The 26,530-nt window shown below is 40.2% G+C and overlaps 1 protein-coding gene across 3 annotated transcripts in view; it reads right to left on the bottom strand.

Moving 5' to 3' along the window:
• The window catches only part of PDZK1 (PDZ domain containing 1), a 39,849-nt gene that overhangs the window by 2,809 nt on the left and 10,510 nt on the right, over positions 1-26,530 (bottom strand). For 2 of the 3 annotated variants that reach the window (XM_072769435.1, XM_072769433.1), the window contains exons 2-7: positions 20,203-20,414; positions 19,065-19,314; positions 17,125-17,261; positions 16,076-16,271; positions 13,312-13,508; positions 8,341-8,565 (exon numbers count right to left, since the gene is read on the bottom strand). In XM_072769435.1, coding sequence (XP_072625536.1) covers positions 8,341-8,565; positions 13,312-13,508; positions 16,076-16,271; positions 17,125-17,261; positions 19,065-19,314; positions 20,203-20,412 — 1,215 coding nt within the window. In that variant the 5' untranslated portion in view covers positions 20,413-20,414. Of the gene's footprint in view, positions 1-8,340; positions 8,566-13,311; positions 13,509-16,075; positions 16,272-17,124; positions 17,262-19,064; positions 19,315-20,202; positions 20,415-23,939; positions 24,003-26,530 lie in introns of all 3 variants that reach the window. The other variant, XM_072769434.1, reaches the window with a different exon arrangement.

Raw genomic sequence — 26,530 nt, 5'->3', positions numbered from 1 at the left:
CCCCAGACCTGGGGCACAGAAAAATAGTAGCAGTTTAAAGAGCAACTAGAAAAAAAAATAAATAAATAAAAATTAATTAATTAATTATTTAATTAAAAAAAAAGAGCAACTAGACTAATCGAAGAGAACCAGTTGACTAACCCGAGAGCATCTGCCAAATGGTAGAGAAACTGCTGAAATTCTCAGGGGCACAGGGTATTAGCAAGTACCACTGTTAACATTCCATCTCCACCTTGATAATGCAAGATAAGCCCAGATGCTCTAGCCATCCTCAACAAGCCCTGGGACCCTAGCCCACACCAGCTCAATGCAGGCCCACTATGGCACACACCAGGACACCCTCAGCTACCTCACCAAAGCAATCATGGCATAAAGCACTCCAAATCAGCCCAGCCCATGCCTGCTTCAGCTATGCCACCAGAGCTGGCTCCACCCAAAGCTACTAGGCACCTGCAGTCTACACTGGGGACATTTCTACACAAGATCACTCCTTTAAGACAGGAAGATGTAGCTGTTTGAGACAAAGGAATATGTTTCAAATGAAAGAATAAGACAAAACAAGAATTGAACAAAATGGAGATAAGCAATCAACCCGAGGAAGTTCAGAGTAATGGTCATAAAGATGCTCACCAGACTTCAGAGAAGAGTAAATGAATTCAGTAAGAACTCAAAGAAATAGAAAATATATTCTTTATCTCTGATTCATTCTTTTTTATAATTAAAATTTAAAAATACATAAGAGGGAATTAACAGATGATACAGAACAAATCTAGTGATCCGGAAAGACCAGTAAGCACTCAAGCTGAACAACAAAAAGAAAAAAAATTTAATTGAGGTTAGGTTAAGGAATCTCTGGGACAGTAACATTCATGCCATAAGAATCCCAGAAGGAGAACAGAGAAAGGGACAGAAAGCTTTTTTTGAAGAAATAATAACTGAAAACTTCCCTAATCTGGGGAAGAGACAGACGTCCAGGAGAACCCCAAGCAAGCTGAACCCAAGAAGGAACACCAAGACCTATAACAATTTAAATGTCAAAGATTAAAGATAGAGAATCTTAAAAGCAGCAAGAGAAATGCAGCTAGCTACCTATGAGGGAAATCTCGTAAGGCTATCAGCTGATTTTTCAGTAGAAACTTTGAGATTATATATACATATAACATATAGACAAATATATGCCATTCCCCCTCTGGCCTGCAAAAGACCAAAAGAAAAAAACCTACGTGCAAGGATGTTCTACCCAGCAAACTCATTTTCAGAACTGAAGGAAAGAGACAGTTTCCCAGACAAAAGTTAAAGAAGTCACAACCCCTAAACCAAACTTACAAGAAATGTTGAAGGGCCTTCTCCAAGTGGAAAAGGGCATAACTAGAAGAAAATTATGAAAGGAAAAAATTTCACCAATAAAAGAAAACACGTAAAGATAGTAGATCAATCACTTAAAATCTAGTGTGAAGGTTGAAACACAAAGGTAGTAAAACCAATTATATCAAATAAATAAATAAGAGATTTACAGAATAAAAAGATGCAAAATAAGACACATTAAATGTGGAGGGGAAGGAATAAAAATATAGTACTTTTAGAATATATTTGAATTCGGGATGCCTTGGTGTTTCAGTTGGTTAAGCATCTGACTTTTGATTTCAGCTCAGGTCATTTTCTCAGGATTGTGAGATCAATCCCTGCATTGGGTTCCATGCAGGGCATGGAGCCTGCTTAGGATTCTCTCTCTCCCTCTGTCCCTCCTCTCCCATACTCACTTGTGCTCTCTCTTAAAAAAAAAAAAAAAAAAAAAAAAAAATATATATATATATATATATATATATATATACACACACACACACACATACATACATATGTTTGAATTTAAGTGACCATCAACTTAATATACACTGTTATATATTTAGGATGTTATATAGGAATGTTATATAGTAACCATAAATCAAAAACCTATAATAATACAAAAAATTAGAAAGGAATCCAAGTGTAACATTAAAAGAAAGTCATCAGTCATAAGGGAAGAGAGCAAAAGAAGAAAGAACGTCATCAGTCATGAGGGAAGAGAGCAAAAGAAGAAAGGAATAGAACTACAAAAATACCCAGGAAATAATTAACAAAATGTCATAGGTACATACCTATCAACTACTTTAAATGTAAATGGTCTAAATGCTCCAATCAAAAGACAGGGTAACTGAACAGATATAAAAGCAAGATCCATTTATATGCTGCTTATAAGAGACACTTCAGGCCTAAAGACCCAGGCTGAAAGTGACAGGCTAGAAAACATTTACCATGCAAATGGAAGCCAAAAATAAAAACAAAGTAGCAGTGCTTACATTAGATAAAATAGATTTTAAAACAAAGACACTGGGGCACCTGGGTGGCTAACTGGTTGAACTAGAAATCACAAAAAAAAGTCTAAAAAGAACACCAATAGGGAAGCCCAGGTGGCTCAGTGGTTTGGCGCCACCTTCAGCCCAGGATATGATCCTGGAGACCTGGGATCGAGTCCCACGTCGGGCTCCCTGTGTAGAGTCTGTTTCTCCCTCTGCTTGTGTCTCTGCCTCTCTCTTTCTCTCTGTCTCTCATGAATAAATAAATAAAAATAAAAATAAAATAAAATAAAAAATAAAAAGAACACCAATAACATGCTACTAAACAATGAACGTGTCAACCAAGAAATCAAGGAGGAAATAAAAAAATAAATGAAGACAAATGAAAACACAATTCAGTCTTTGGGATGGAGTAAAAGCAGTTCTAAGAATCTCATAGAGCTACTGCCCTACCTCAAGAATCAGGAAAAACCTCAATTAAACCTTGTGCCTAAAAGAACTAGAAAAAGAACAAAGCCTAAAGTTAGTAGGAGAAAGGAAATAAAGATCTGAGTGGAAATAGAAACTAAAAAAAAAAAAAAAAAATAGGAAAGATCAGTGAGGGATGCCTAGTTGGCTCAGTAGTTGGGGATCTACCTTTGGCATAGGTCGTAATCCTAGGGTCCTGGGATTGAGTCCCGTATCAGGCTCCCCACAGGAAGCCTGCATCTCCCTCTACCTATGTCTCTGCTTCTCTCTGTGTCTCTCATGAGTAAATAAATAAAATCTTTTTTAAAAATCAATGAAATCAGGAGCTAGTTCTCTAAAACTGTATACCTTTAGGCAGATGCAGCAAAGGAAAAAAAGAGGACTCAATGAAAAATGAAAGAAGTTATAACCAACACCATAGAAATACAAGGAATTGTAAGAAACTGTTATGAAAAATTAGAAGCCAATAAACTGGACAACATTCCTTCTTGCCACTTTTATCCAACATAACAGTGTGAGACTTAGCTGCAAGGATCAGATAAGAAATAAAAGGTATCCAAATTGATAAGGAAAAAGTAAAATTGTTATTATTTGCAAATGACATATTATACAAAGAAAACCCTACAGACTCTACCAAAAACTATTAGAATAAATGATTTCAATAAAGTTGCAAGATAAAAAATTAACACAAGTCAGTTGTGCTCTACTACTAATAAAGTAGTAGGAGAAAAAGAAATTTAGGAAGTAATTTTGTTTACAATTGCACCAAAAAGAATAAAATACCTAGGAATAAACTTAACCAAGAAAGTGTAAGACCTGTACTCGGAAGACTTAGACATTGATGAAAGAAACTGAAGATGACACAAACAAATGGAAAGACATTGCATGCTCATGTTTGAAAAAACAAATATTGTTAAATATGTTCATACTACCCAAAGCAATCTATAGATTCAATGCAATTCCTATCAAAATACCAACAGCATTTTTCACAGAACTAGAACAAATAATATTAAAATTTGTGTGGAACCACAAAAGAATGCCAAATATCCAAAGCAATCTTGAGAAAGGAGAACAAAATTTGTTATACCACAATCCCAGATCTCAAGATATACTACAAAGCTACAGTAATCAAAACAGTATAGTACTGGCACCAAAAAAATAGATCAATAGAACAGAATAGACAACCCACAAATGATCCCACACTTATATGATCATTTAATCAACAAAGGAGGCAAGAATATACTGTGGAGAAAAGATAGTCTCTTCAATAAATGGTGCTATGAAAATTGAACAGCTATATAATGACCACTTTCTCACACCATACACAAAAATGGTGAAATATAGAACGAATACGTCATGGGATAAAAGGTAAGACATAGATAGGGAATATGGTCAATGATACTGTAATGTTGAGTGCTGACAGATGATTAGCTACACTTGTGGTTGAGCATAGCATAACATATACAGTTGTCAAATCACTATGTGGTACACCTAAAACTAACATGTCAACTATATTTCAATAAAAATAAATAAGTTAGACAACCTAGAAGAAATATATAAATTCCTGGAAACAGAATCTTCTAAGGCTGAGTCAGGAAAAAATAGAAAATCTGAGCAGACTAGTAACCAAATTGAATCAGAAATCAAAAACCCGGGATCCCTGGGTGGCGCAGCGGTTTGGCGCCTGCCTTTGGCCCAGGGCGCGATCCTGGAGACCCGGGATCGAATCCCACATCGGGCTCCCAGTGCATGGAGCCTGCTTCTCCCTCTGCCTGTGTCTCTCTCTGCCTCTCTCTCTCTCTCCGTGTGACTATTATGAATAAATAAATTTAAAAAGAAAAAAATTAAAAAAAAATCAAAAACCCTCAACAAACAAAAGTCTAGAACTAGATGGCTTCACAAGTGATTCTACCAAACATCTAAAGAAGAGTTAATACCCATCCTTCTCAAGGTATTCCAAAAAAAACAGAAGAGGAAGGAAAGCTTCCAAAGTCATTCTACAAAGCCAGCATTCTACAAGACAAGTTTTTGATACCAAAACCAGACAAACACACCACACACACAAAAAAATTATACATCATTATGCCTGATGAACATAGATGCAAAGTCCTCAAAATAATAACCAACCAAATTCTACAACACAGTAAAAAGATCATTAACCATAATCAAGTGGGATTTATTCCAGGGTAGCAAGAATGGTTCAGTATCCACAAATCAATGTAATACACCACATTAACAAAATGAGGGTTAAAAATCTAATGACCACCTCAATAGATGCAGAAAAAAACATTTGCCAAAATTCAGCATGATAAAAACTCAACAGAGTAAATTTAGAGGGAACATACCTCAACATAAATAAGTCTCTATATGACAAACCCTCAGTTAACATCATACTCAATGGTGAAAAGCTGAAAGCTTTTCCTCTAAGATCAGGAGTAGACAAAAATATCCACTCTTACCTTTATTTGATGTGGTACTGGATGTCCTAGCTACAAAAATCAGAAAAGGAAGGGTGCCTGGTTGGCTCAGTTGGTTAAACTGATCTTGGTTTATTTCTTGGTTTCCACTCAGGTCATGATCTCGGGGACATGGGATCAAGCCCTACTTCAGACTCCAGATTCAACAGGAAGTTTGTTTGGGATTCTCTCTCCCCCTCTGCCCCTCCTCACCTCTTTTTCTCTCTCTCTCAAATAAATAAATCCTTTTAAAAAAAATCAGAAAAGGAAAAGAAGGGTCATCAAATTAATAAGGAAAAAGTACAACTGTCACTATTTGCAGATGACATGATACTACATGTAGAAAAACCCTGAAGACTCACCAAAAACTATTAGAGTAAGTGAATTCAATAAAGTTGTAGGATACAAAATTAGTGTACAGAACTCTGTAGTGTTGGTGTGCACTAATAACAAAGTAGCAAAGAAACTTAGAAAACAATTCCATTTTGGGGCACCTGGCTGGCTCAGTCAGAAGAGCATTTGACTATTGATCTCAGGGTTGTGAGTTCAAGCCCTACACAGGGTGTAAAGATTACTTAAATAGGGTGGTGGAAGGGGAGGAGGGCGGGGGGTGAGGGTGAATGGGTGACAGGCACTGAGGGGGGCACTTGACAGGATGAGCACTGGGTGTTATTCTGTATGTTGGCAAATTGAACACCAATAAAAAATAAATTTATTATTAAAAAAATAAATAAATAAAATAAAATCTTAAAAAAAAAGATTACTTAAATAAAACTTTTTAAAAAGAGAAAGAAAAAGAAAGAAGAAAGAAAATAAATCCCATATATATTTGCATCAAAAAGAATAAAATATCTAGGAATAAACTTAACCAAGGAGGTTAAGAAGGAGGTTTGAAAGACCTGTACTCTGAGTTAAAATGTCCATACTACTCAAAACAATCTACAGGTTCCATGCCTTTCCTATCAAAATTCCAATAGTGGTTTTCACAAAACTAGAACAGAAGGTCCTAAAATTTGTATGGAACCACAAAGATCCTGAATAAGTAAAACAATCCTAAGAAGAACAAAGCTGGGGTCTTACAATCCCAGATCTCAAGGTATACCACAAAGTTACAGGATTCAAAACAGTATGATACTGGCACAAAAATAGACATATAGATCAATGGAACAGAATAGAGAGCCCAGAAATAAACCCATGCTTATATGGTCAATCAGTCTACAACCTTTGTTGTAGATTGTAGGCAAGAACATACAACAGTGTCTTCAATAAATGCTGGTAGGAAAACTGGACAGCCACATGCAAAAGAATCAAACTGGACTACTTTCTTACACCACATACAAAAATAAAATCAAAATGGATTAAAGACCTAAATGTGAGATCTGAAGCCATAAAACTCCTAGAAGAAAACATAGTAATTACTCTGACATCGGCCGTAACGATATTTTTCTAGATCAGTCTCCTTAGGCAAGGGAAGTAAAAGCAAAAAAGAAACTATTCTGGCTATCTCAAATAAAAAGGTTTTGCACTGCAGAGGAAATCAACAAAATGAAAGGGCAACCTACTAAATGGAGAAGATATTTGCAGATGATATATCTAATGAGGGGTTAATATCCAAAATATATAAAGGACTCGTACAACAACAAATAATCCAATTAAGAAGTGGGCAGAAGACCTGAATAGGCATTTTCCCAAAGAAGACATGCACATGGTCAAGAGACACGTGACAAGATGCTCAACTTTATTAATCAGGAAAATGCAAATCAAAGCCACAATGAGATTATCACCTCACACTTGTTAGAATGGCTACTACCAAAAAGATAAGAAATAAAAAGTATTGGCAAGGATGTGGAGAAATGGGAATGAACCCCAGTGTGCTGTGGGTGGGAATGTAAATTGGTGCAGCCACTATGGAAAATAGTATAGAGATTCCTCAAAAATTTCAAAACAGAACTACCATAAAACCCATTGATTCCACTTCTGGGTATTTTCCCAAAAAAAAACAAAACACCAATTTGAAAAGATTTGTGTCCCCCTATGTTCCCAGCAGCATTATTTGCAATAGCCAAGTTACGGAAGCCACCTAAGTGCCCATGATGGATGAATGGGTAAAGAAGATGTGTGCATGTGTATGTCACAATGGAATATTACTCAACCATAAAAAAGAAGGAACTCTTGCCATTCACAACAGCATGGATGGGCTTAGATAGTATTCTGCTAAATAAAATTAGTCAGACTGAAAAAGACACATGCCTTATGATTTCACTTATACATAGAATCCAAGAAACAAAACAAATAGACTCACATCCAGAGAATAAAACTGGTGGTTGCCAAAGGAGAGGCAGATGGGGGATATGGGCAAAATAGGCAAAGGGGATTAAGTACAAACTTCCAGTTATACAATAAATAAATCACAGGAATTAAAAGTACAGCTTAGGGAATATAGTCAACAATATTTAATAACTATGGTGACAGTGGTAACTACACTTACTAATGATGAGCATTTGTAATATATATAATTGTTAAAACACTATGTTGTACATCTGAAAATAATAGAACATTGTCAACTATACTTCAACTTTTTAAAAAAATTATTAAGATCATCAGAAGAAAAAATGAGTAGCATTGCAATGGTTAAATACCTTATCATATGTCTTCTGGGTTGAAGGCATTAATTAGATTTCATAGGTTCCCTTTCTTCATTCCCAACTTGAGAGCTATAGGGATAGACTTCGCACTGTCAGTCCCTATAGGCTAGGGACGTTACGCCAAATGCACAAAAGTAAATAATTATCACTCTCAGAGCTGATAGTGACTGTCAAGTACAGTCATGTTGATTCACTCTACTTGATTTGAAAGTATCTAAAGACAGTTAGGTGTTTAAGAAAAACAAAAGATGTGAGCTTAGGATGTACTACTCACTATCTTAAAGGGTACGGGACCATGACATTTCTTTAAAACCAAGTGAGACCCTCAGTGTAGGTCTTCAATGCAAACTTTTTACTAAGCCATGGATGAGTGGGAGAAACTATGGCTCTCCTAAGTGTGACTGTGGTCAGTGGGCTGCTGGAACCAGATTACCATACCTCTTTGATGAAGGAGCCTGGCTGACCCTGAATCGCATTTAAGTGGAAGCCATAGCCATTTTTGCCTTTAACCAGCCTGCAGAGCTTAGGCTTATGATTTCCTACTTCCTCTGTAGTATCTGAACTTGAAACCTCTGGAGGAGCAAGAGTAGGAGCTGGAGCCTGCTTGACAGCACCATTAGGCAGTTCTTGACTTTGATAGTAGAGAAATGGAGAAAAATGAGCCTTTTGAAAATAAAAGGGGAAAAAAAACATTAATTGTAAGTATGAATAGTTATACTTTATTAAATGTGGTAGCTTAATTTACAAGGTATCATACATGTTCCACAACTCTGGCAAATACATTTGATTGGGGGCAGTAAAATTTCTCTACTACCCCAACCAGGAAACGTATGAAGAAAGATTGAGCTTGGCTATGGAGTAATATGTATAAATATGTAAATAAATGCACATACACATAAAATAAAAGCAGTATAGAATGTTGCATAAAGATTCAAAAATAAGTTTAAAAAATTGCTAGTTTCTTTTGACTTTGTGATAGTAAGCAAGTCACTGACCAACTGTAGGCAGTCTCCCTGTGGGAGATTACACACATCAAGGGACTTGCTCTGTAGTTCATGCATAATAGGTTCCTATAGCCCTTCCTCTTCAGTAAGATGGTCTTCAGAGCTCCTTAAACACATCAGAGAAAGTGAAACAAAACACTATTTTTATCACCATCTTAAGTACACACAGTAATTTGTTGTACTCATTTTACTATTGTAATCTTTAGCTGACACTTGTTATGCCAAACTCTTCACCAACTTTTTTTTTTTTTTTTAAGATTTTATTTATCCATTCATGAGAGACACAGAGAGAGAGAGAGGCAGAGACACAGGCAGAGGAAGAAGCAGGCTCCACGCAGGGAGCCCAACATGGGACTCGATCCCAGGTCTCCAGGATCACGCCCTGGGCTGAAGGCAGCGCTAAACCGCTGAGCCACCCTGGCTGCCCTGTTCACCAACTTTAAATACTTCTACTCCATCTCCACTCTCAGACCATCCATGTGAAGAAGGGAATGATGGTCTTGAATACAAAAGAGACATAGAACAGGAAACATATGACTGATTTTTTAAAAGAATTAAGAGCTTAGTACACTGTGGGTTTTAATTGAGAGAATTAAAAGGGTAAATTTGGGTATGGTAAGAGCTGAGATCAGCAATTAAATTGCTGCCCACGAGTATACAGGACATTTGTTAGGCAATGAGTAGAAAATCAAGCAATTGAAAGTGAGTACAAAAAAAAAAAAAAAAAAGAAAGTGAGTACAATGTGTGCTCTGCCCCAAGTCACACTGTTCAGCAGCCTGGTTAAAATTAGGTTGGGGTCCTCTGATTATCATCTCTCTAACCACAAGACCACATCTTCCTTCCTAAGCAAGAATAGCACAGCTAAGAACTTCCTAGGTACCCAGTTCAACTAAGTTTCAGACATTTCAGTGATATATTTGCAAGTGTCCCACATTTCTTTCTGTCTTTAAAATGTGGAAAGTTATCAGTGACTCTTCACATATAGAAATACTGTTGAATCACTATCCAACACGCAAATCAACTGTAAGTGATAGTAGCAGCTAATCTTGAAGACAAGTACAGTAATGTTAAACACTTAATGAGTTTTTATTCACTTTCAAATATTTGAGTTAGGCATTTGTTTTATTCACTGATAGATCTCAAAGATACGCCCACCCCCACACACTCCTGTATGGAACCTACTTTAATTTTTTTTCAAGATTTTATTTATTTATTCATGAGAGACACAGAGAGAGAGAGAGAGAGAGAGAGAGAGAGAGGCAGAGATACAAGGCAGAGGGAGAAGCAGCCTCCATGCAAGGAGCCTGACGTGGGACTGGATCCCGGGTTTCCAGGATCATGCCCTGGGCTGAAGGCGGCGCTAAACCACTGAGCCACCAGGGCTGCCCTGGAACCTACTTTAGAGGAGATTTGGAGAGGAGGAGGAAGAAGATGGGGATAGGCATCTTTTTAGATCAAAGTTCTCTTTCATATTAACCAGAACATTATTTACATCATTGTCATAAATTTAGGAGGGACTGGAAAATAATTGGTGCCTGAATCCCCTTTACAACAGCCAGATCAGGAACCTCCTGACTTCTGCCTGAACTATCCACCACCTGGGAAGTCACCACTCAGCAAAAATGGCTCCCCCTGTTCCTGGCAGCTTCAGTGGTCCTAAGCCAAAAGCTATGTAATAGACTTCTGAATTCTTTTATATGTATATATTTACATATATATATAAATATAAAATATATATACATATACATTTATATACATATAAATATATATATTTATACACACACTATTTACCACATTTTTTTAAGATTTATTTATTTATTTATGATAGACATAGAGAGAGAGGCAGAGACACAGGAGGAGGGAGAAGCAGGCTCCATGCTGGGAGCCTGATGTGGGACTTGATCCCAGGACTCCAGGATCACGCCCTGGGTCAAAGGCAGGTGCCAAACTGCTGAGCCACCTAGGGATCCCCTATTTACCACATTTTAAATCCATTCATTTGTCAGTGGATACTTGGGTTGATTCCATCTTTGGGCTAATGTGACTTAATCTGTGGTCTAGCATATGGTCTATTCTGGATAATGTCCCATGTGCCCTTGAGAAGAATGTGTTCTGTTGTTGGGTAGATGTGCTCTGTATTTCTGTTGGATCTAGTTAGTTTCATTTGTTCAAGTCCTTGAGTTCCTTATCTTCTGAGTGGTGGCTCTATTCACCATAGAGAATGGGATATTGAAATCCTCCAACTATTATGATAGAATTGTGTATTTCTACTTTCAAGTTTGTCAATTTTTGCTTTATGTTTTTTCCAGCGTCATTAAAGTATAATTGACAAATTGTATATATTCAAAGTGTACAGTGTTATTTGATAACATTGTGATGTGACCACCACAGTCAAGGTAATTAACATATCTATCACCTTACATAGTTACCATTTAGCCTTTCAAGTTACTTGAGGATATTCTCCTTTCTTCCCCAAAGCCTATGCTTATTCGAGTTAAATATTCACATGGTGATTTCCAAAATCTCTGCCCTGATTACCTTTCTTTTTTTTTTTTTTTTTTTAAGATTTTATTTATTCGTTAGAGACACAGAGAGAAAGAGAGGCAGACACACAGGGAGAGGAAGAAGCAGGCTCCATGCAAGAAGCCCGACATGGGACTCGATCCCAGGTCTCTAGGATCACACCCTGAGCTGCCGGCTGTGCTAAACCCCTGCGCCACTGGGGCTGTCCCCCTCCCCCCGGGACTTCCCCCCCCCCCCCCGCCCCGGGGGGCTGCCCCCTGATTACCTTTCCTGACACTGGTCTTCTTATAGTCATGTTCTCAGAACTGGACACAGTGTTGACTTAACAAACATAACATTTCTATGTGCCAGGTATTATTCTGAATGTTCTAGATATTACCTCATATAACCCTTCATAGTAGCTATCCCCCATCTTACCACTAAGGAAACAAGCACAAGGAGCGTAACTTGCCCAAGATTCCATTACTAGTCACTTCAAGTATGGTCTGAATAACTCAGTACAGTAATACTATCTTCTCCAAAAGCCGAGTGTCAGTTAAGGTAACTTTAAATTGCCTTTTGGGGATGGGGGTAGCTATTTAGAGTATCATCAGGTTTCTGGTCTTTTTTTTTTTTTTTTTTTTTATAGTCCTCAAATCAGGTCTCACCATTTGGTACTCATACAATTTAGTTTTAAGTTAGTTTAGTACCTGAAGCTTATTTCTGTTTAAACTTAAACTTATTAGTTTTTATTCTTCTATCCTGACTACATATTTTGAATATTATAATCTCTAGTAAATTAATTACCCATCAACACATTAAGCCATTTGTACGAGTTAAGTATGTTAAACGTTTTCCAGGTCTCCATCCAAATTTGGCAGTAAACTAGCTTATGATAAGAAGTATACCACTGGAGACATCTATTCAGACTGACATTGTTCCAATACGAATTATTCTTCAGGTATGGTTGTACAACTACCTAAAAAGCCATTAATTGTTCTATCATCCAGTTCACTCTTTAATCTTCTTTACACAAGTATCTTGAAATAGCTAATCAAAATGTGCTGAGAATGTATATGGTATAATGAATTAAAAACTTGGGTTTAAATACTGGCTGAGGTATTTAAAAAAAAAAGTTTAGAGAGACTAAGAAATTGGTAATCTATAAAAAGGAGCCAATGCCACCCCCTATCATATTCCTCCCTCTGTATCAGTTATGTACATTTAGATGCTTCCATTATTGTGTTATCACATGGAACAAGTCCATCTTTGTTCATCTTTGTGACTGTCACCTAGCAAGACAGATTAGGTATGTAGAAGGTCCCTAAATGTTTGTTAAACTAGACTGAATATCTCAGTTCTTGTGATAAAATTTAAAAATTATTAAAAAGCAAAATATGCACGTTAACACCTGTTGTGATTAAAAGTGGCAAGCAAATAAGGTTAGTTTGATCCTAAGGTTAGTTAGTCTTGGTGAATCCATGTTTCTCTTTCCTTGCTAAGGGCTTAGAAGCTATTTAATAATACTTTCTAGGCTTTTATGTGGGGTTAATGGAATTTATTGGTCTATAATTTAAAATCCAATTGTTTCCTATTTGGGAAAGTTAGTGCTACATCTGCCTATTTCCAGACTATTGTTCATAGATTTTTCTCAGATCAACAAGAGTAATTCTGTAGTTATATTTCCAAATTCTTTCAAAATCTTAAATTTAAGGACTTAAAACTCATGTACCAATCACTTGGCATTCTCTTATGACTACCAATTTGAACTTCAGTGCAGTCTTAATGAGGATTGTTATGCCCTTCCAGTTTGAAAATCAAAGTGGTAACCTAGCCAAAGTTTGAGACTTGAGTGAATTGACCCAACCTTAATGCATGAATATGCAGCCTTAAATTACTTACCAGTCTGTACATGTTGTCCGTCTCTTTGTCTACCACCAGCAGCGAAGTCTGATCTCCGCCCTTTCTAATCATTTCCACCACACTGTCATGATCCAGGGATTCCACAGACTCGCCGTTGACAGCCACCAGCAGGTCATTGTTCTTCAAGCCAGCCTCCTCTGCTGGACTTCCGGAATCTATGTCCTTGATGACTTGACCTAGCCTCCCAAAAAAATTAAACTATCAGAAAGACTTATAGATTAAACTGAGGAAGTTCTGTGGGAGCCCACCACTTTAATAAAATGAATTTGGAAGGTGTGCTGAATCCTACTGCCCCTCCCACTGGCATCCAAGGATGACAATAAACACCCTATCCAGCCTCATCCCCTGCCCACAACTTACTCCACGAACAAACCCAACCACTACCAATGAAAGGATCTTACAGAAAAGAATCATGTTGTTACTAAAAGTGTGTGAGATTCAGTCTTGACAAAATAACATCCTAAGCATTAAGAATCAGCAAATTCCCAGGAAGTCAGTGAATATCTTTGTGCCCATACATCTTACGTAGAAGCTAAGCTATTAAAATGAGGAAGAAGAAAAAAGAACGACACCAAAGAACTCAGAGCCTAGGAAACACATGCTAGCATTTTAGTAGCGATTGGGTGTATTCAACTGTGAATGTGCTTGTATGTGTGTGCCTCAAGGATGTGTCTTTACCCTTCCTCTCCTGACTTGAACTGTCTTCATGAGATGCCTTCAGGTCTCTCACATTTTTTTGTCCCTCCCACTATTTTGAGAAGTTCCAGTTTCACTTTTCCAGCTAGCTGTTGGGCATCTCCAGCTAGGTAGCCCATAGATCCCTCAAATGTAACATATTCAAACCAAAAGTCATCTTTGCCCATCTCCCCCATCCCAAAGCTCTTCCCCTTGCTCACTTGTTCATGGGAGCATTATCCCCTCAGTTACCAACAGTTAGCATCAATTATTCCTCAGTATCCACTCCCCATATTCTAATCAACTGCTAGGTCATTTGATGCTACCTTAATATTTGACACATTTCTTCTCTGGTCCCACTTCCTCTACCCTAAATGCATATGGTATTAGTTCTGGCCTTAAACTCTACTGGACTATAGCACCTTACCAACTGCTCTCCCTGTCCCTAATCCTTGCCTTCTCCAATACAGATCTGCCTTCAGATTCATCTTTATGCAACATCTAACCAAATTATTCCCTGGTCCAGCAGCACAAGCGTGGGCTTTAGAACTGAACAGACCTGGGGATCCCTGGGTGGCACAGCAGTTTAGTGCCTGCCTTTGGCCCAGGGCGCGATCCTGGAGACCCAGGATCGAATCCCATGTCAGGCTCCCGGTGCATGGAGCCTGCTTCTCCCTCTGCCTGTGTCTCTGCCTCTCTCTCTCTCAATCTCTCTCTCTCTCTCTCTGTGTGTGTGACTATCATAAATAAATAAAAATTAAAAAAAAAGAACTGAACAGACCTGAATTTGATCCCAGTTAAACCACAACTATTTGTCCTTATAGTTACTGTATCTTCTCCCAGCCCTCAATTTCAGAAATTCTTCTTGCAGAATTATTAGGAGTACTTGAGATGTGTAAAGCCTCCAAGATATGGTAGGCTTAATTTTTTCTTCCTACGCTGTTGAAAAAACTTTTAACTCCACATAAACTACAGAGCCAGGTCCAAACTCTTCAACCTGGCCTTAAAGGCCCTCATCATCTCTTTCCAACCTTCCTTTCCAATGTGACTTTTTGTGTCATGCATTAGATGCCAATCAAACTACGCCCATGCTTCCCTGCTTTGTTCACACAATCCTCATGGAACGGGCTTCGTTGTCCCCATACCATCTACTTGTCCAAATTGTATTCACACTACAAAGTCTGAGCTCAGGTGCTGTCTCAGGTGCTGTATGAGGCCTTCCGGTTCTTATTTAGTAAGAAAAATGTGCTCCAACTTTGAATTCCAATTGTACTCTACCCCATATGACGGTGCTCCTCACCACTCACCTTCTGTTATATGTGTTGTATCTCCTCTACTAAATAGTGGGCTCCTTGACTGAAGAATCCCTGTTTGATTCTCTTGGTATTATATAAGGCTCTGAAGATATTTTTATATAATATGAATCAAAATTAATATTTGACAAATTAATGTAAGTATACATAATGAAAAGAAAATATCAACGTCTAGAATGACAGTTTGCAAATGGCCTGAACCTGCATTCTTTTATGTCTTCAGCTTCCCAAGAAGGACCTTAGCTCTTTCCTTGTTGAGTTACAAGGAATCAGAAAGATTCCCAATTCTATTTGATTTGATTCCCAGATCCCAGCCGACACCCGTCTCAGATCTAGTGGTGTATTGGAGCTGGCTCACATAAGCTCATGAGAACCAATTCTGTTCAAGACTTTTCAACTTTGCATTCTGTGACAGAACATTGGTAGCTTGAAATCAGATGTATTGGGAGTACCCACACCACAAAAAAAAAAAAAATCAACAAAAGCTAGAAATCAGGGTGCCTTTTTTGTCCAAGAGAGCAAATTTACAACATACTGCTGCCCAGATCCAAAAGTCTGCCTTATCATTCTGTTGAGGAAACCTTCAGATGCCTGTCATGCTCCCCCTAGAAAATGACCCAGCTATATTCTTTAATCTCTCACCGTACCCTCATGCAGCTGGTAGGGACTCAGGGGCCTAACAGAAGCCTGGAGTCAGATTGGGTGAAGAATTACATGGTGACACCACCAAGTTTTCTGCTCTACTAGTGCCTTACCTTTCTGTTCTGGACCTGCCCTCAGATAGAAACCATAGCCATTGCCTCCCTTCTTCATCTCTACGACCCGAGGCTGGCGGGGTAGCAGTTTCAGGCTGGCTGTTTCTCTCTTGAATTCTATCTTCTGCTCAGTATGGAGCTTGTCAGTCTCCTTGTCCACCAACAGGAACATGACATGGCTTCCGGAGTTCTTCACCTACAACAGCAGACACAGGTAACCCCATGGCCAGCTGCAAGAACAATGCTGGAAAGTAGGAAAGTCTCTGCCTGGAAGCACAGTCTCTAGATTCAATAGAATATAGAATGTAAGTCCCAAGTTAAACTGTGATACTGTTTCCTACCATCTCACTGATGTTGATCTATCTCCACATCCACAGTTGTGTTTCCCTTTGTTAAGTATGACCTCACCCACACAGGTGCTAACTGAACCCAAGTGAGAGCTAGAACTCCAAAAACCCAGACAGGTACTTAAGTGAGGTACTCAAGTCTAGAAAAGGAGTTTGGAAAAGCAAGTAAAGGTCTACTTTGAAAAATTATTCTACCAAAAGAAGACGAAGTTGGTCAGTTTTCAAGGTTCCATATTATCTCAAAGGAAAACCTCAGAGTGTTATCCATGTATCATGGAACCGTGCTGGGACATAAGATTCGGGGTAACAGGTCTTCCAACACTCCCCATGTGTAGCTCTATATTCATAACCACAATTGGTCATCTGCCAGCTTGTCTTAAAACATTTTAGTAAAATGTTTTTACTAAAACTGACTTTATTATAAATTCAGAGGGGTCTCCCAATCAGGTACAGATAAGATCCAAGAGATAAAGTTAACGATTCTTTAGAATACTTTTCTCCGAAAACCTGAAACTAGTAAAGGCCTTATTCCAAAACCCTATCTTAACACTGCTGATACCACTAGTGAGTCTGTTCATTCTTAATACAAAGGGTTGGTTAACTTCTCATCGTTATATTCCTCCCATCATAAACTACCATTCCTGTTTTCGTGTCACTTCTAATAAGAGTAGAGTGAAAAGTAAGTATCCCTATGGGCTATACCTTTGCAACCACTTCCTCATGGCTGGCATCTTCTACATTCTCTCCATTCACTTCAATCAAGTGATCACCTGCCAGGACACCAGCTTTCATAGCCACACCTTGAGGTGTTATATCAGTCATGTACACTCCCTTTTTCCCTGAAAGGACATGGATAAGCATTACAACCCTATTACACAGAAAGTCCAACAATAAAGGGTTTTCTCCCAATAATGTAATATACAACTTCTAATTTTATGGCTAACTCAAATAGTTAACTTTTATGGCTTCTGATCTAGAATTAAAATTATGGCTCCTAATACAAAGCTTGACACAGACATTATTCAGTTGGTTCTTATTGATCTGAATAGAATTCCTGAGCCCAACTAAATGCAAGGAAGGAATCTCAGAGGGCAGTGGCCTCTTGAATCAGAAAGCACCAAGCCATACCCATGCTGTATCATTGTGTCTTACTCCCGTTCTTCATATTTGTGGAATTAGAAGGTATCTGTTCCATTCTGTCCTCTTTAATTAGTACTATCACCAAGCATCACATACTAATGAAGTCACTAAATCTCACTTATGCAGGCCTAAGAGGACAGAGGCACAGAAGGGAGAGGATGTACACACATATACAGTCAGGTCTGGATTACTGGATGGTGTGATTTAGGTGCTTCTTATAGAAATGCTGTCAATTCTTTCAAGATACTAATACTACAACCTAGGCAAAAGGTAGCTTCATAATGATAAAATAAATCATTTGTAGGGAATAACAGTATAAACTGCTGCCTTAAAATTTCTCCTGTTACCTTGTTATATATTTGTCATGAAGAAAACATTTTCTTCAATAAGCTAATTTTAAACCATTCATTATGTATGTTAGCACAAGGGTCAAATGAATAGAATCTGAATTATTATTTTTTTCACCATTTTGCTGATAATGGACTTCTAAGAAATGCCAAGCTTCCCTTGACCACCTACATCATTATGTTTAATAACAGAAAAACTTGAGAAATACCTCTTATAGCTACTTTATATCTCTTGCTATAGGTTAAATAAGCCTTGGAAACAACTTTATTTATACTCTTGTTCTGCTCTTTATTACTTACCCAAGACCAGTGTTTCTCTAGTATCAGAAAGAATGTGGGAGGAGCAACATTCAAGGTGGAACCAAAAGGCTAATATAGCTTCTATGGCTCCAACCTAAATCCCAGAGACACCATTACAGAACCACAGTCAACTGAGCAAAGGTCAGCGTACATCTCTGAAATCCTAGAAACAGAGCTTCTAGTACTTCCTGATGATTGGGGCTTTTCAAATCACTATGTACCTCTCAGAAGTCAGGGACACATCTCAGAGCAGTTGAGGCTGGGCCACAGTGGAAGGTACTATTTCAGTGTCACAGGAGGGTGGGGATTAGTATAGCATCCTTGGCAACTATAACAGGGTCTGGCATATCAACATACTCAAGAATGTGTTGAATAAATGATCACCTGAGCACTCAGTAGTAAAAAGATATCCTTATTCAAAAGTAGCTATTATGAAGAATCTTCTTTTTCTTGCCTTTTATTCCCACTTCTCCCCTCCACTCTCACCCTCAAGAAGTGAGGAAATAATAACAAAGGATCGGCGGTCCTCTAACCCCCTGCCCTCCAAGGCTCAGCCTAACAAACACTGGGGGACAGAGTGCCCAGTGGTCCTCCCCACCCTGTGCTGGCTCCAGTGTTTTGATTCCTCATTGCACAATTGTCAAAGCAAGGGAAGGTCCAGGGAGGGAGGGAAGAAGGGAAAGAGGGAGGGAAGGAGGGGGAAGGAAGGAGGAAGGGAGGGAGGGAGGGAGGGAGGGAGGGAGGGAGGGAGGGAGGGAGGAGCTGCAGTTGGATAATCACAGCATCTGAAGATTTTGTCAAAGAAGTCATTAAACAATTATATCTTTCTCCTGAAAATCCTACCCTCAAGCTCACCTTGGACGGTTTTCAGAGAGAAGCCATAGCTGTTCCCTTCCTTCACCAGGTAGCAGAGCCTGGGTTGGGTCCAAGTCTGTGCTCCTTCATTCACCACGGGGGACAGTTTCTCATCATTCAAACTCTGCTCCTTCTGATTTTGACCCAACTCTTTCAAGTCTACCTGTTTTTTCATTGCTTTCTCATAGGAATCCCCATCCAGGACTAGTAAAGTCACTGAATTCCCACTCTTTCTGACCAGATCCACAACCTAGAAGGAAGAAAAAGATAACTTTAACCAAGAACCCCATCAGCCACCATAGAGGATGTTCACCATCTGGCTCATTCTGGGGACCTAGAGATTCTGAATGCTGACCTCTGGAGCCCAAAGAGTCAGCAGGTAGTGCTCCAGCCATCTGTACCCCATCCCTCCTAAGATCTAGGTGCTGATTGGAGGGGGCAGGGCTCTAGCACTGGTGGAACCTAGAGTGGGGCCCAATCCCAGTTGGACTAATGGAAACAGCATGGTATATTGAAAAGAGCATCCACTAGGAGGCAGGCAGAACTGGGATGTCAGACTTTCACGTGTGTTCACTGCATGAACACATTAGCATGCGTTCTCGGAGCCTCTGAGCTCTCTTCTGTGAAGTGGTGATATGTAGCTCATGGATTGTATTCAACAAAATAAGGAATATGAAATTGCCTAGCATGGTTCCTGGCATATAGCAAACATGATGCCTATTGGCTCTGACACTATTCAATCCAGGAATACTTTTATAGTTTCCAGTTAATTTGGAGGGGATTTGATTAGCACGCAGAAAGTATAGCCATAAAGGTGTCTGCCTTGCCAGTGGCAGCCGGGAAATCTCTGATGATCCCAAAAACTAATCAGCAGAGATGTGGAGGCTAGAGATTTTTCTTTTTTAAGATTTTGTTTATTTATTCATGAGAGACAGAGAGAGAGAAAGAGAGAGAGAGAGAGAGAGGCAGAGACACAGGCAGAGGGAGAAGCAGGCTCCATTCAGGGAGCCCGACGTGGGACTCAATCCCAGGACTCCAGGATCAGGCCCTGGGCTGAAGGCGGCACCAAACCGCTGAGCCACCCGGGCTGCCCAGGTTAGAGAGATCTTAGAAGAAGAACCCCAGATGTCCCACTCACCTGCATATGCTCTTCCTTGTCCACAAAGACACCATTGATCCTAAGAACTCGGTCTCCATCCTGGAGGCCCGCCTTCTCTGCTGGGCTACCCTTCTCAACCACCCGGACCAGGTGGCCATCAGTGTCCTTCTCAATTCGTAAGAAGAAGCCATAGCTTTGCCCTTCTTGTTTAGACAGCTCACATTCTCGTGGATGGAAGGTGGAAGCCATTTCTGGAATGGGAAACAAATGAATAAACCCATGGGAAAGAAAAATCTACTAGGAGAGAGAAGCTTTGTCCTCCATCTCTCATAATCCTATTCTTCTAATCACGCTAAACCTAGGCCATAGCAACACTGGGAGGATAGAAGGCTGCCTTCCAGGACTTGCTAATGATTTCCAAATCTATTTCCCCAAGGATGTCCTTTTTACAGGAGTTTCAGATCCACGTATTTGGCTGGGTCTTGGGCAGATTTTTCAGTCTCAGTAACTCCAAAACTAAATTCCTCTTTGTCCCCCTGATCTAAAGAAAGTAGGTCTTAACATCTGACCTAAAAATTTTAAGAAATTCCAAGCCCATTTTCATTCAAATATTTGGAGAGCCTCCCAAATACTAGGCCTTGAGGATAAATCTGCAGACAAGACGGAACTATACTTTGCCTCTCACATCAGAGAGAATATATTTTTACAACAACACATGGTGAATGATACGCTAGGGAAAAACAGAGTGATAAAGCAGAATATAATAAAGGGTGTTGGAAGTAGGGACTGGGATGAGCAGAATTAAGAATGGCTTCCTGGAAAAAATGACCTTCTTAAGACCTGAAGGACTAGTCAGACTCAAGTGAGGTAGGACAGGATCAGGAAGGCTTCAAACAATTAAAAACAGAGAAACAACCCCTTCAGAGCTGGCCTGATCTATTGGAGAGGAGATGAGAAAGTGGTTGACCAGGAGCCCTGAAGTTCTAGTCAGAGCAGAGTAGGGATGGCCCATGGAGAAAGGACTCCTGTGGCCGGGTCCACTTTCTCCCGCCTGAAGCAGCTTCCATTTCCATCCCTCCTGCCCGTCCTTTTGCCCCACTTCTGGAGCAAGGTCCTGGGCCACAGAAGAAAGGACAAGTGTAAAAACCACCAGCTGGGCCTTTGGCACCCAGTTCCCATGGGGAAGGCTCCTGCCAATGTCATCAATCCCTCCTCGCTTAAGCATTTTCTTTTATAGGTGAATAAGATTGGAGGCCAGAGCGCCAGGTGCAAGGCAGACGCCCAAAAGCAGAAGGCTGGACTCTGCTAGTTATACTACCTACAGGGTGAGCCTTGTGTGTGGCTCATCACAGTTCCCTACCAGGAAATCAGAGAATAAATTGTCTGTGCCTTCCCTCCTGGATGGACAGGAACAGATGACCATGTAGGGAATGGATGGTGGGGTGGAGGAGAGAGGGCAAAGTGCTCCAGGCTCCCTAGAAGCCACAACATGGTGATTCCAGAGCCATCTCTGACCTTCGTGCCCACAGAGACATACAGTACAAACTGGGCAGAAAGGCTCCCGCTGCCTGACAACCTGGCCATTGCAGATAGTAGTCTTAGCAGAGCCTCCCAGCCATGCCACCAGAGGTACCAACAACTAAGCAGTCAAAGAAACAAACAAACAGACACTGTTTCAAGTGATCTCTGGCCAAGGGCCCAGGGCCTGAGCCCTCCCCATTGCATCTCCAGGGAAGAGAAAAATAGAACTACAATCCTGTGGTCATTGGCCACCACCCCTGGCAGAGCTTAGCAGCTCTCATAGCATGACCCTTCACCAGGAAAACACCACTTTGGGAAGAAATGGGGAAGGATAGTGGGGGGAGGGGACTGGGCATCACCAGAGGTGGGGGGCGGCTTCCTCATGTGCAGGCACCTGGGATCCCTGAACCTTTACTTCTCTTTCTGCTTAGCATCTGACCTGCATGTATCAGTTCCATTTTCCAGCTCAAATCTACATCTATCCCCAAACTCACCTCTAGATCCTTCTCAATGTTCAGTTTCATAGGGTTGAAAATTGAAAAACACCAAAGCCCTCTGAAATTTGGGGGTAATGATGGAGAAACCTTAACCATGTCCTACAAAATCTGCAACATGTCCTTATAATCAAAATAAAAACCATTCAATGCTGTGTTTTCATCAAAAGAGGAGACAGTCTGCCATCAGCATATGCATGCTCGTGTCTAAGGCACCCTCCCCTAAAATTTAGCAATCTTACACTCTGGGTGTAGCCACAGGATCATAATCTCTTTCTCTGAAGATCTGTAAGGATAGAAAGTGAACCTTGCTAGCCAGACTAGTCTCATGTTTATCCCAAGGGGGAAGGGATAACATTTTCCTAGGTCTCAACAGAGACACACAGGAAAGACAGCTCTATTTCTTGGCAAAACCCCAAGTTGTTTATTTGTTTGGTGAAAGTTTTCAAACAGCCAGACAGCAATCACTCAGATCTGAACTTACGTGTTTGAAGCCTCGGATGCTGGCTGGGAAACAGCTGCCACTCTGAACCCCCTGCCCCCTCCTGCCACCACATCAGCCCCTCCCCACAATGCAGCCCATGAAGGATTAATGACAGTGCCCACCCCACACTGATGAGATATTTAACACCTTCAACCACAGCAACAGAGAAAAGCAGACCAAAACCCCAGAAGCCGGGCCCTCCCATGGGGCCCTTGGGTCCCTGAAACTATTTCCTTTGACATCTTGCCAAATAACAATTCAACTAGGATCCCAACGCCTGGGCTCTGGTCCAGCTCCAGACCTGGATACGTCTGGTGTTACACTGGCCCCTAAGTCAGGGCTGGGACCCATGACTTTAGCAAGACTATCACTGCTTTGTGACAAAGATGCCTGGGACTCTGGAACACAGGGCCTCATGGGAAAGATCTTTGTATTTAAGGATACTCATTCCTGTTTCCTCACCCCCAACCCCATCTTCTGCTTCCTGAGAAAATCCAGATTGGACCCCTATGGTGGACAGGTATTTAACTAGTGAAGGTGTAAGGATTTCTATAATACCATATGAGCAATCATCCAATGCTGGAATCCATTAAATCTTCAGCAGCCTTTACCCCCAGTTCAGATAGCCAAAATAAAATACTGGAAATAAAAGAAAGCTCTAGGCCACTGCTGAGCTCTGGGAGGAAAGTCAATTCTTGGCAACAAAGTTGCTTGTCTGTGGGAAAGAGAACAAAGTGCTGGCTAGTGGACAACAAAGACTCAGAGCTGAGAGGCAGAGATTTTTTTTTTTTTAAGATTTTATTGATTTATTTGAGAGAGAAAAAGAGAGAAAGCATGAGCAGGGGGAGAGGAAGGAACAGACTCCTTGCTGAACAGGGAGACTGACCAGCAGCTGGATTCCAGAACCCTGAGATCACAACTTGAGCAGAAGGCAGATGCTTCACTGACTGAGCCACCCAGGCATCACTGTCCCCCCAAGATGTTTTTAATCAATCTTAATTATTCATCATACCTTTAGACTCCACCTTCTTCCAAAGGAATTAGATTATTGCTACCAGGAAAGAGAATAACATGCTACCGTCAAGAAGAAAAGTTCTGCACACTTTAGAAGTTGGGAAGGCAGGACAATGACAACAGAGGTGTCAGAGACTTGTGGATGTGACCAGAGAAGAAAGAATTGAAGCCACTGGGCTATTTTCCACAGGAAAGAAATAGCTGATGAGACTCAGGGAACTCAAGGCAGGCCAAGGTTTCTCAGCTCCCAGGCAGCCACCAACCTGTGCCGGTCTCTGGCCCCGAGTCAGCACCACTCACCAGCAGCCTGCACACAGGACAGAAGTCTGAGCCAGAAAAAAAAAAAAAAAGAAGTCTGAGCCAGGAGCTGTTGCTGAAGGGAGCATGATCTACATAACAAGACCCAAAAAGCCAGGAGAGTTCAATTCAGTTGGCCACCACTGAGAAGTCATCTCATTGTCCCCTCTGCGTGCATGGGGCTCGTAGCTGTGGGACTCTCCTTAGCAGAACTAGCTGGGAAAGCAGGGAGACTCCATTCAATTGATTCCAATGTCACTGGGACTTGTAGTGAAGTATGCCTGCCCTGACACCTTGCACATCAAAAAGTTCTCTGTTCTACCAAAAAAAAAAAAACACTCAAATAATCTGATTTTAAAAAATGGGTAGAGAACCTGAACAAACATTTTTCCAAAGAAGACATTCAGATGGCCAAAGAAAACTGCTCAACATCACTAATCAGGGAAATGCAAATCAAAACCAGAAGAGGTATCCTGTTACACCTGTCAGAATAGCCAGTTTTATAGATGTATATTATATATATATGTATGTATATATTACTCAGCCATTAAAAAGAATGGGATCTTGCCATTAGCCACAACATGAATGGACCTAGAGGGTATAATGCTAAGGGAAATAAGTAAAAGAAAGACAAATACCATAACATTTTCCATTATATGTGAAATCTAAAAAATGAACAAAGAAGAAACAGCCCATAAATACAGAGAACAAATGGATAGTTGCCAGATGGAAGGGTGTGGGAGGATTGGCAAAAGGGGTGAAGGGGAGTGGGAGATACAGGCTTACAGTTATGAAATGAGCAAGTCATGGGGATGAAAGATACAGCACATGGGGCACCAGGTGGCTCAGTTGGTTGTGCATCTGCCTTTGGCTCAGGTCATGACACCAGGGTCCTGTGTTCGAGCCCCATATTAGACTCCTTGCTCACTGGGGAGCCTTCTTCTCCCTCTTCCTCTGCGTGCTATCCCCCCTGCTTGTGCTCTCTCTCTCTCTCTCTCTCTCTCTCTTTCTGTCAAATAAATAAAATTTTATAAAAAAAAAGAAAGGTACAGCACAGAGAATATAGTCAATAGTATTGTAATAGCACTGTGTAGTGACAATTGAGCACAGCATAACATATAAAGTTGTCGAATCACTATGTTGTACACCTGAAACTAGTATAACACTGTGTCAACTATACCCCAATAAAAATAAATAAGAAAATTCTCCATCCCATAATAATGGTTATAAGTGGAGATTTCTAATAAAAACTATCATAAAGGGATGCCTAAAGGGATGCCTGGTGGCTCAGTAGGTTGAGTAACTCACTCTTGATCCTAGCACAAATCTTGATCTCAGGGTCATGAGTTCAAGCCCTGTGCTAAGCTACATATTGGGCATGGAGCCTACTTAAAAAAAAAAAAAAAAAAAGCAACCTATCTTAGGCATGAATACTCATAAGTCTACCCACTGTAGGAAACAGGGGTGGGAGTGAAGAAATTTAAAGCCACTTAACTCATCAAAAATCTATGATCTAACAATATTTGAGAGTCTCAAGGTCAGTGGGAGCCTGACAAAAACACAAAGAGTTTCCCAGTACAAAAGTGAACATTTCCCAATACAAAAGTCTCTGAAACATTCCCTACTCCAAAACAGAGTTATTTGTCTAACACCTGTGAGCTTCCAGGTATTATTTGGTAAAGGAATCCTGAAGTTGCTAAACGAATCCAGGTATTATTTGGTAAAGGAATCCTGAAGTTGCTAAAGATCAGATACAACACAAGTCAGTAGAGAGCAAATTCTTCTGAGGAAGGAAAAGAAAGGACAGCTCCTAGAAAAGTAAAGTAAAGCAAGAATTATAGGATCTTCATTTATCTCCTCAATCCTGGGAGTTGTCCACTCATGCCCAAAGGCATCATCTGGTTTTATCTGAGCGAACAGAAATATTTAGCTGAAACAGTATAAATCTATAGGCCTTCAAGTGATGCCTGCAATAATAAATCACTTTGCCATTTGAAAACTCAATATGTGTCAGGCATGGTACAGAATCTCACTGAACCCTCACGTTCACCTTACAGATTTTATTTTTCAATTCCCAATGACCCCCAGAGATTTGTAAAAATAAATGCTTATGCCTCACCTCAGATCTACAGACTCAACCTCTCTGCTTGAAACCTGAACATGCCCATTTTGAGAAACCACCCCCTCCACTAGCTTAAGACATTTGTGCTTAAAACCACCCCTTTCTGCTCCTAACTGCTGTTTTCTCTCCTCAGTCTTGGGATAATACCCTCATTGGGTCAGAGAAGAATGTCAAGGTTGGGTGAACTATTAACAGCTACCTTAAGCTCACCTTTACTCAACATGAGAAACCAAGGGGGCAGCTCAGTTAGGCCCTTGCCACACTATGCAGTCCTTGGGATCCAGCTCTGATTATAGCCAATGCCCTGGCCAGCAGTATAGAGGGTATGGTGACCTTAAGTCTGTGCCTTGCGCCTCCCTTCCCAAGTCCCAGTTTTGAGCCAGACAAACAGAATCAAGCAGATGAAAAAAAACCTTGAACAGCTTCCATGTGTTC

The sequence above is a fragment of the Canis lupus genome, chromosome 12 (assembly GCF_048164855.1).
Source record: "Canis lupus baileyi chromosome 12, mCanLup2.hap1, whole genome shotgun sequence".
NCBI lineage: Eukaryota > Metazoa > Chordata > Mammalia > Carnivora > Canidae > Canis > Canis lupus.
This window is presented reverse-complemented; position numbering and strand designations above follow the sequence as displayed.